The 9,609-nt window shown below is 48.5% G+C and overlaps 3 protein-coding genes across 4 annotated transcripts in view; 2 read left to right on the forward strand and 1 right to left on the reverse strand.

Moving 5' to 3' along the window:
• Positions 1 to 9,609, forward strand: part of KDM6B (lysine demethylase 6B) — a 456,451-nt gene that overhangs the window by 133,657 nt on the left and 313,185 nt on the right. The window lies entirely within an intron of this gene.
• On the forward strand, positions 1,002 to 3,241 carry TMEM88 (transmembrane protein 88). Its single transcript, XM_075275992.1, has 2 exons — positions 1,002 to 1,232; positions 2,791 to 3,241. Exons 1-2 carry the CDS (start codon positions 1,002 to 1,004, stop codon positions 3,037 to 3,039), a joined length of 480 nt encoding a protein of 159 aa, XP_075132093.1. The 3' UTR covers positions 3,040 to 3,241.
• On the reverse strand, positions 6,963 to 9,530 carry NAA38 (N-alpha-acetyltransferase 38, NatC auxiliary subunit). The gene is made up of 3 exons (XM_075275993.1): positions 9,451 to 9,530; positions 7,252 to 7,423; positions 6,963 to 7,167 (listed from the first exon to the last, which is right to left on the reverse strand). Exons 1-3 carry the CDS (start codon positions 9,493 to 9,495, stop codon positions 7,055 to 7,057), a joined length of 330 nt encoding a protein of 109 aa, XP_075132094.1. The 5' UTR covers positions 9,496 to 9,530; the 3' UTR covers positions 6,963 to 7,054.

Below are 9,609 nucleotides of genomic sequence, written 5' to 3' on the forward strand. Positions count from 1 at the left end.
ATCGCTCCATGGTCTGTTCAGATGCCCACAGGTCCACTGTAGGCACATTTGGTGGTGGTCAGGGGTCAGTATGGGTGCCCTGGCAGGTTTTTCAGCAATTTGCTTTACAATAACCCTTCAGTCGGATTGGAACACATGGGCTAGACTCAATTGCCCACACACATCAATGAGCTGTGGTTATCCATGACCTTGACACTGGTTGACCTTCCTTGGACCACTTTTGGTTGGCACTAACCACTAAATTCAGTGTCGATCTGAGGTTTTTTGGGCCCATCAGATAAAATCACCCAACAACCCTTACGAAATAGACCACAGTACCGTACAAATTTAGGACTGGCGTTGTGTTAGAGCCTGGGGCCGCCAGAGGATCCTCTGGTACACCAGTCTGACACCATACCAGAAGTTCCCACAAGACAAGCCATTTTGGAGATGATCAGTCAACTCACCAGCACAATTTGGCCCTTGTCACCCTTGGATCCAGTGTCGGACTGGCCCACCAGAGTACCAGAGGATCCTCCAGTGAGTCCAGGCTCAAACACAATGATGGTCAAGCAGAAGACGCCCAAGTTTGAAGGGTATTGTGATGGGTAGGCCAAGGAACCTCAGTCTGATACAGCTCAGACCCTTCCACTTAGCCCACCCACGAGAGGCGCCATTTTGTCCAGATCATAATCTACGATCTTCACATCACCCGATATTAATGTCATGGCTGATGGGCGCGTGTCCCAAGACTGAAGCGCTGAAGAAGAGTCCTACGTAAGTCCCTATAGATGTTATAGGGAGGATGGGGGTTATACTCCTCCACAGTGTCTGGGCTGGACCACAGAGCTTGCACTTAGGGTTGGGGGATGCGGAGTCTTGACATTCCTGAGACCTTATACAGGGTATTAGGGGAGTGAAGCTGCTGCATTCCTAGATAAGGGGGGTGGGGGTGGAGATGGGAGGGGGGGCTGGAAATTAGGACTTGTTAGAAGATTAAGAGATCACACAAAGAGAGGTCCATGCCCCGCTCAGACGTGATGGGTGAAGATACCTCCACTCTGCCCCCTCCATATACCCCGCCGCCCCCAGTACCCCGGGACCCCCTGGACTGCTGGGCTTGTGCCGTGCTGATCACTGCTCACAACCTGCTGGTGGGCGCTGCCAACCTGGGGATCTTCATCGTCATGTGTGGAGGGTCCCTGGTGCCATCTGCGGTCATGCTGCTCTACGGGTTCCTCTGCCACCCACGGGTCAGTACCAGAGCTCTCTCATTTATGATTGTCTCCATCCACCATGATGCTGCTTGACCTTCATGGATGGTGGAGCTGCTGGTCTCCAGTCTTTGTATTCTTGGACATGCTGAGACTTGCAGTTCCACCACCTCTGGACGGTCATGTTGTTGGACCTGATGACTTGGTTGGCTCTATATTGAGGGGATCTATAGTTGCTGGAGTTGTCTCACCTCTGTGTCCAGGGACTGACCCTGTAACCAGTCACTTTGAACCAGATTATGGGCGTCATGACACGTTTTGTCCACTAGGAGCGCTGCGATATTGATATATATTTTGATCATATTTTACTGATAGTCGCCATCCCACGTGAAGACGTAAATACCCAATGGGTGATATATGGGGGGTAGGGGGTAGACCCAAAACACTGGGTGTAGACCAACCTGCAATAAGGCGAGAAAATCACTTTTGCCCCCTTGGATTTTGCCCTTTGATGCTCAAAATTAGAGGCAAGATGTGGTCACAGCGGGGCTTTATATACATCGCCCTCTAGAGGCCAGGCAGTACAGGACTATATTCTGTTAGCTTTCCCTGCAGCTGACTGGGACTGAGTGCAGCCACATACTTTATTATAGACAGCACCAAATTCTCTCCAGTGTAGTATAACCCCCTACTGGGCAATGACTGGGGCTCCCCCTACAGGGAGAAGAAAGTAATGCTGACTAATGGTGATGGGGCAGTATCACACAGGATAGGATTAGATACACAGATCAGTATACAGTATCACACAGGATAGGATTAGATACACAGCTCAGTATATAGTATCACACAGGATAGGATTAGATACACAGCTCAGTATACAGTATCACACAGGATAGGATTAGATACACGGCTCAGTATACAGTATCACACAGGATAGGATTAGATACAGCTCAGTATACAGTATCACACAGGATAGGATTAGATACGTGGCTCAGTATACAGTATCACACAGGATAGGATTAGATACACAGCTCAGTATACAGTATCACACAGGATAGGATTAGATACAGCTCAGTATACAGTATCACACAGGATAGGATTAGATACGCGGCTCAGTATACAGTATCACACAGGATAGGATTAGATACACAGCTCAGTATACAGTATCACACAGGATAGGATTAGATACACCGCTCAGTATACAGTATCACACAGGATAGGATTAGATACACAGCTCAGTATACAGTATCACACAGGATAGGATTAGATACACAGCTCAGTATACAGTATCACACAGGGTAGGATTAGATACACAGCTCAGTATACAGTATCACACAGGATAGGATTAGATACACAGCTCAGTATACAGTATCACACAGGCTTGGATATATGACTTGGATCAGGCGGGTGTATATACAGTCTCCATACCATTGCTGTATACAGTCCTCCCTCACACATTCCTTTGCCGGTATCACTAGGCTCTTGCTCCGGATACCTCGGCGGCCTCTATACACTATTAACCCTTTCCTTTCAGCCCCTTTGGTACCACCGCCGCCTTCTGTACATTATTAACCCTTTCCTTTCTCCCCATTTCCAGTTCCGCAGAACCAAGGAGACTCTGTGCCCGGCGCTGCTGACCCCGGCGGCCTGCGTGGCGTTGTTGGTTTTCGGGGTGCTCTTGGTCTTGCCCTTCCTGATCCTGGGCCTGGCTGGTTACGCCCGGATCGTGCGCTGCTTCCACCTCAGCTCCTGCTTCCTTCCCTACAGCCGCGCCATGTACCAGGGGACCCCGGCCCAAAGACGCCCTGCAAAGGAGAGCCCCAAAGATGGCAAGGCCTGGGTGTGAGGAGACCTGGGGCCACCGAGACTGTACCCCTGACCTCATGGTTGATAGGGACGACCTCAAGGACATGAGCCTAGTGGCGGTCCCGCTAATAATGGCTGCCGCTGACTGCTGGGACTTGCAGCTCTTCCAGTTACAGATGGGGCTCCTCCACTACATTCTTCATATCTAAGGATTTTTCGGTGGCTGCTGATGCGAGGCTACGACTCCCGGCGTGTCCGAGCCTTGTGGCCGGCATTTCCCGCTGAGAGTTGTAGTTGTGCCATAGCCAGATGTCATTTACTCCACTCACATCTAGAGCTGCATTCACAACTCTACCGCCCCCTGCTGGTGTAGAGTCTGTGCTGCGTTGCATTGAGGGGGTTGGGGTGTTTATACCAGACTTACAACCCCCACAATGCAATGAACGCCGGGTGTGAGCCCAGCCGTGGGGCGTAGAGGGATCAATCGCTACCGGCCCCTGGTACTTTGAGGGGGCCCCAACATACGAGGACCCCAGTATTATAGATGGCACATGGTAAGTGGGGGCCCCATGACATATCTTACATTGGGCCCATATTACACCTCTGTACTGTTGAATTACATTGTGAATGCAGCTTTGGGTGTGACTGGAGTATAAGACCTGTCAATTATTCATCATTGTGGATATTTTATCTATTCTTGACCGGGTCTGGCAGGGCTCATGTTGGGACCCGCATTGTGTGCACATCATGTACTACCGCCATATCCCCAATAAATGTCCAGGCGATTCCACCTCATGAAAATGTGTCCTCAAGTGTTATGACTCCAACAGCAAACCTCCTTACATGATGTGCCGTATACAGAGCCAAGGAAAATAGTGTAAGCACCATGTGGCGGTATTATTCTCTCTATACATGTGTAGATGGGCACAGCCTTGGGCTATCATGAGGGCACTGTATGAATTACTGGAGCCCTCTAGGGTGGTATGGATCAGCCATGGTATGGTGGGCACAGTATGGCAGTATTATTCAGTCAAGGTATAGTGTTAGCACTGCTGGACAGCTTGTGTGACGTTGCCATGTATTACCTGGGAATTGTATGGGAATATTATGTTGTACGAGAGTATTATACAGTCATGGAAGAGCTCAATATAATGGTACCCAAGTCATACTAATATGTGGCAGTATTATGTACCACTGGGCACTATATGGTAATATTATTTTTGTCATACATTGTCGAGCTCAGTACGACACTATGTATATACTATGTGGTGTGTTTGTATATAGCTTTGTGTACACTGCATTGTGGTATTATTTTAGCACTATATTGTAGTACTAGTTCCTCACTAAATGGCGGTATTATTAGTACACTGTATTTTTTATGTCACCACATCATAGTATAAGGGCTGGTCAATTAGTCGAAAAATAACCAAAATCGACTGTCAATTCGAGGGGTGCTATACTACCAGGGAGGTGGTATATAGCATTAGGTAGTAGTATTTAGTCACAGAACTGCAATATTGTAAAGCACTGTATAACAGTAGAATTACTTGGGTACACTGTGCTGGTATTACACTGGGTGGTGTATATATGTTATATGTTTGTGGGTTGTATATAGTGGTATTAGGGCACTGTATGGTAGTATTATTCAGTTATAGAATGGGGCCCTTTATAACATGTGTATTAAGTTGCACGGTATATGTATATATGTGAGAGCACTGTGTGGCGGTATTATTTCAGCACTGTGTCCTGTGTATTGGTATTACTTGATCGCTGTGTAACATCAATAAAAATATGTATTATTATACACTCACCGGCCACTTTATTAGGTACACCATGCTAGTAACGGGTTGGACCCCCTTTTGCCTTCAGAACTGCCTCAATTCTTCGTGGCATAGATACAACAAGGTGCTGGAAGCATTCCTCAGAGATTTTGGTCCATATTGACATGATGGCATCACACAGTTGCAGTCGCAGATTTGTCGGCTGCACATCCATGATGCGAATCTCCCGTTCCACCACATCCCAAAGATGCTCCTCTATTGGATTGAGATCTGGTGACTGTGGAGGCCATTGGAGTACAGTGAACTCATTGTCATGTTCAAGAAACCAGTCTGAGATGATTCCAGCTTTATGACATGGCATTGCATTATCCTGCTGAAAGTAGCCATCAGATGTTGGGTACATTGTGGTCATAAAGGGATGGACATGGTCAGCAACAATACTCAGGTAGGCTTTGGCGTTGCAACGATGCTCAATTGGTACCAAGGGGCCCAAAGAGTGCCAAGAAAATATTCCCCACACCATGACACCACCACCAGCAGCCTGAACCGTTACCGATACAAGGCAGGATGGATCCATGCTTTCATGTTGTTGACGCCAAATTCTGACCCTACCATCCGAATGTCGCAGCAGAAATCGAGACTCATCAGACCAGGCAACGTTTTTCCAATCTTCAATTGTCCAATTTCGATGAGCTTGTGCAAATTGTAGCCTCAGTTTCCTGTTCTTAGCTGAAAGGCGTGGCACCCGGTGTGGTCTTCTGCTGCTGTAGCCCATCTGTAGCCTCAAAGTTGGACGTACTGTGCGGCGTTCAGAGATGCTCTTCTGGCTACCTTGGTTGTAACGGGTGGCTATTTGAGTCACTGTTGCCTTTCTATCAGCTCGAACCAGTCTGGCCATTCTCCTCTGACCTCTGGCATCAACAACGCATTTCCGCCCACAGAACTGCCGCTCACTGGATGTTTTTTCTTTTTCGGACCATTCTCTGTAAACCCTAGAGATGGTTGTGCGTGAAAATCCCAGTAGATCAGCAGTTTCTGAAATACTCAGACCAGCCCTTCTGGCACCAACAACCATGCCACGTTCAAAGGCACTCAAATCACCTTTCTTCCCCATACTGATGCTCGGTTTGAACTGCAGGAGATTGTCTTGACCATGTCTACATGCCTAAATGCACTGAGTTGCCGCCATGTGATTGGCTGATTAGAAATTAAGTGTTAACGAGCAGTTGGACAGGTGTACCTAATAAAGTGGCCGGTGAGTGTATATTTCATGTCACTGTATGGCGGTATTATGTCACCTATAACAGTATTGCTCAGTGTTGGCTTCTATGTATATAGTTACATACATACCTTCTACCTTACGTACCGTATTGATATCATATATGCAGTATCTGCACCCAGTATATTACTGGCAGCAATGTCGCCTCCATCAGGCCTCCTGGGTCTTACTCTCGACTTCTCAGCCCCCCAGTGTTAGCTACTCCTGCTTTTTATTAAATATTAGGATACCCCCCCCCCCAACATCCGCCATAGGGCAGGTTCAGACTAAGGGAGTATAGAGGGCAGTAATAGAGCGATCTCTATAATGTGTAACCTGTCTGTATATTCTATAGGAGTACGGCGCCATCTAGTGGTCACATCACTCACTGCAATATGTACCGCCTCCATGTTATACACAGCAGGGTGAGGACCCTGCATACAGCTCCGGCTAACTCCTCGTGACCGTAAGGGTTAACTTTTATATTGCAGGACGCCACATCATCATCTCAAACAGCGGAGAAAAGCTGGGTGACCAATATGGCCGCCATCCCAGCTCCCTCAGAGATGATCACCCAGCTTTCCCACATTATACTCTCCTTCATTACTATGATGTAGTGTATGAAAGCAGCCACCCAGCTTTCCCAAGACCATACAAATCTGAGAATCAGGGATCAGCAACCTACGAGACTAGGTGCGGTGAACTACAACTCCCAGCAGGCTCCATTTCTTTCTATGGAACTTCGAAGAAGAGCAGGTTGCATGCTGAGAGTTGTAGTTCTGATCAGTTAAGAGTGACACAAGATTTAGGCAAATAACTGTGAAGCGTGTCAGTTTTTACTGCAGTTCTAGCATTGTATTCATATCTGGTAACCGATCCTGCTCAGGTCACATGACGTCCTCCTCTAAATAAAGATGGCGTAAGTCGCTGCCAATAAAAATAATTTAATGATATAAAAGTGAATGTACACGGAGCTATACAGAGTCCGGGGCGCCGGGTCACATGGGGGGGCGGAGTCACAGGTACTGCGGGGAGGTGACGCTCTCCAGCTCCACCTGTATGGAAACGATGTGATGACCGGGGACCATGGCCAGGCCCAGGACGCGCGGCTCTCGCACAGGGAACGAGTCTGCGAGATGGGAAGGAAAGGGTTAGTTAGTGGGCGGGGCTTGGCCGCACCTTCCACCGCCGCTGCCGTCTTAAAGGGGCTCACCTGAGGGTCGGAGGAATTCCTGCGCGGAGCCCAGGATGACGTTGCAGTCGCGGTCGGTGCACAGGAAGCAGCCAATCAGCGAGCGGCCGTCCGTCATCTCGATGCGCATGTTCCGATTCAGCAGAGACTCCAGCTTGTGCCGGGCGCAGTCACCCGTCTCCACATCAGAGTCCTGCGGGGGGCGACAAACCACTGTGTCACAGGAGCACATCCGCCTCGTGCAGACGTCACCCAGCTTTCCCAAGCAACTGAATGTCAAGTCTGTGCAGTATTAAGGCTGTGTAGCTTCTCAGAGCCCAGGAAAGCTGGGTATTAGAGCATCTATAAGAAGGGAAACCCAGCTTTCCCAAACCCCTGAATGTCAAGTCTGTCCGGTATTAATGCACAATTAAGTGTGTAGCCTGTCAGAGCCCGGGAAAGCTGGGTATTAGAGCATCTGTATGGAGGGACACCCAGCTTTTCCAAATCTCCGCAATCATGCCCACTGTACAGGAGTCCTGGAAAGATGGGTGCCTGGATTGTCACCCTGCTTCTGGAGACTGGAAAAGCTGGATAGACGTATCTGTAATGGCTGCTTTCTATTACTGTGGACACGTGGGACTCTGCTACAACCTGGGAACCATCACCCACCTACCCCCAGGAGTTATGGAAGCTTGGCAAGAGAGCAGCACCATGTATACCTGGATGGTCTCTGACTTCCTTGGGGCAGTAGAACACTGTGGTAAGGAGGAGGAGGAGGAGGAGGGCTGTGATGAAGGACATTTGGGGCATTTTTTGTGGTTAATGGACAATAGTGCTGATACAAGATACCGAACTATCAGCTGTGAGCAGGAGATCCCACCACCTACCAAAGGAACTACCACATGTTATCATGATAGCTGCTTATGTCCCCCCACCTCTGCAAAAATTTCTGCTTGTTATATCTACATGCTGTGACCCCCCTCCTCGTGTCCTACAACCAAGTCGGCTGTATTATTATTATTATTATAATTATTGTTATTAACATCAATCCGCACAGAGAACTAAATGATCCTGCAGTCTGTCTGTTTCTTTCGTTTTAGTTGCTCTGATTCCTAGGATTTCTCTGCCATGAGCTGTATGTGTTTCTCTCCTGTTATATACTACTGTACCATCTATGAAACTGTATCACTGAAATTTCCCCATTGTGGGACTATTAAAGGAATATCTTATCTTTATCTTATCTTATAGATAAGCAGGGAAAGCTGGGTGACACACAATATGGCTGCCATAACTAGGATAGTTACCCTGATTACAGAAGTTAAGTTTCAGAGCCTGGGAAAGCTGGGTGACCACTTCTATGGCCGCTGAGAGAAATCCCACAGCAAATAGTGCAACTACAACTCCCAGCATGCTCCAGTCACTTCTATAGGAGTTGCTGAGCCCTGAGAAATCATGAGGTGTTCAAATGTAGCCTTTGCCATTCGGGAGCCCAGGAAAGCAGGATGATTATCACAGCCAATGAGGGTCATGGTTATCACCCAGCTTTCCAAGCTTTTAATCCTGAATGCCATTTGTCCACAATACAGGAGTAGATCTGCGTCACTGCCATTCAGAACTCTGGGAAAGCTGGATACTAACCACAGTACTGCGCTGATGTTGGTTGTCAAACAGCTTTCCCAGGCTCCTGAATGTCCAGTATACAGACTGGGGGAGGGGATTACTGTATTAGATACAATGTGCCGCCATTCAGGTGTCTGGAAAAGATGTGTAACATGTGACAACAGCCAGAACAAGAATCATCATCCAGCTTTCCCAGGCTCATGAACATCAGTCATTGGGGAAGGGATCATTGCAGAGATACTATGTGCCGGTCAGGTGTCTGGGAAAGCTGGGTAACTCTATGTAGGCCATGACAGGAATCATCACCCAGCTTTCCTGGGCTATGAGGGAAATGCACCATTCAGGATTCAAAGAAAGCTGAGTGCGGCCATTGAAGAGTTATCACCCAGCTTTCTCAGAGCTCTGACCGACCATTCTACCTATTGATGCGCTGTCTACTCCATTCAGGGGTCTGGGAAAGCTGGATGTGGGAGGACCAAGATGGCGGCCACAAGGGCGATCACCCAGCTTTCCTAGGACACGGCTCCTCCTGATTTGGTGCTGCAGATGTACAACCCCCCCCCCGGTATACAGCATGGACGGGACATGGAGGCCGCCATGACAGGCAGCAGTACTCACCCCTGCCGGGGGGCTGCAGCCATTCTCCTCCAGGACAGCGGCCATGACTGCACAACAGCTCCGAACAGGCCGATGGGAAAGAAAGAAGGGAAAAACCCACAAACTACAACTCCCAGCATGCACCGGGAGCCACAGAGCGGAAATGGTGCGACAAGAAGT

This window comes from Leptodactylus fuscus, chromosome 5 (genome assembly GCF_031893055.1).
Source record: "Leptodactylus fuscus isolate aLepFus1 chromosome 5, aLepFus1.hap2, whole genome shotgun sequence".
Lineage (NCBI taxonomy): Eukaryota > Metazoa > Chordata > Amphibia > Anura > Leptodactylidae > Leptodactylus > Leptodactylus fuscus.

Bases quoted from the DNA above. Each gene is read 5' to 3' on its own strand.
- TMEM88 (XM_075275992.1), top strand. From the start codon at position 1,002: ATGCCCCGCTCAGACGTGATGGGTGAAGATACCTCCACTCTGCCCCCT. The intron at 1,233-2,790 runs GTCAGTACCAGA...CCCCATTTCCAG, and splicing joins GGTTCCTCTGCCACCCACGG to TTCCGCAGAACCAAGGAGAC.
- NAA38 (XM_075275993.1), bottom strand. From the start codon at position 9,495: ATGGCCGCTGTCCTGGAGGAGAATGGCTGCAGCCCCCCGGCAGGG. The intron at 7,424-9,450 runs GTGAGTACTGCT...CGCCCCCCGCAG, and splicing joins GCTGCAGCCCCCCGGCAGGG to GACTCTGATGTGGAGACGGG. The intron at 7,168-7,251 runs GTGAGCCCCTTT...CCCATCTCGCAG, and splicing joins GGAATTCCTCCGACCCTCAG to ACTCGTTCCCTGTGCGAGAG.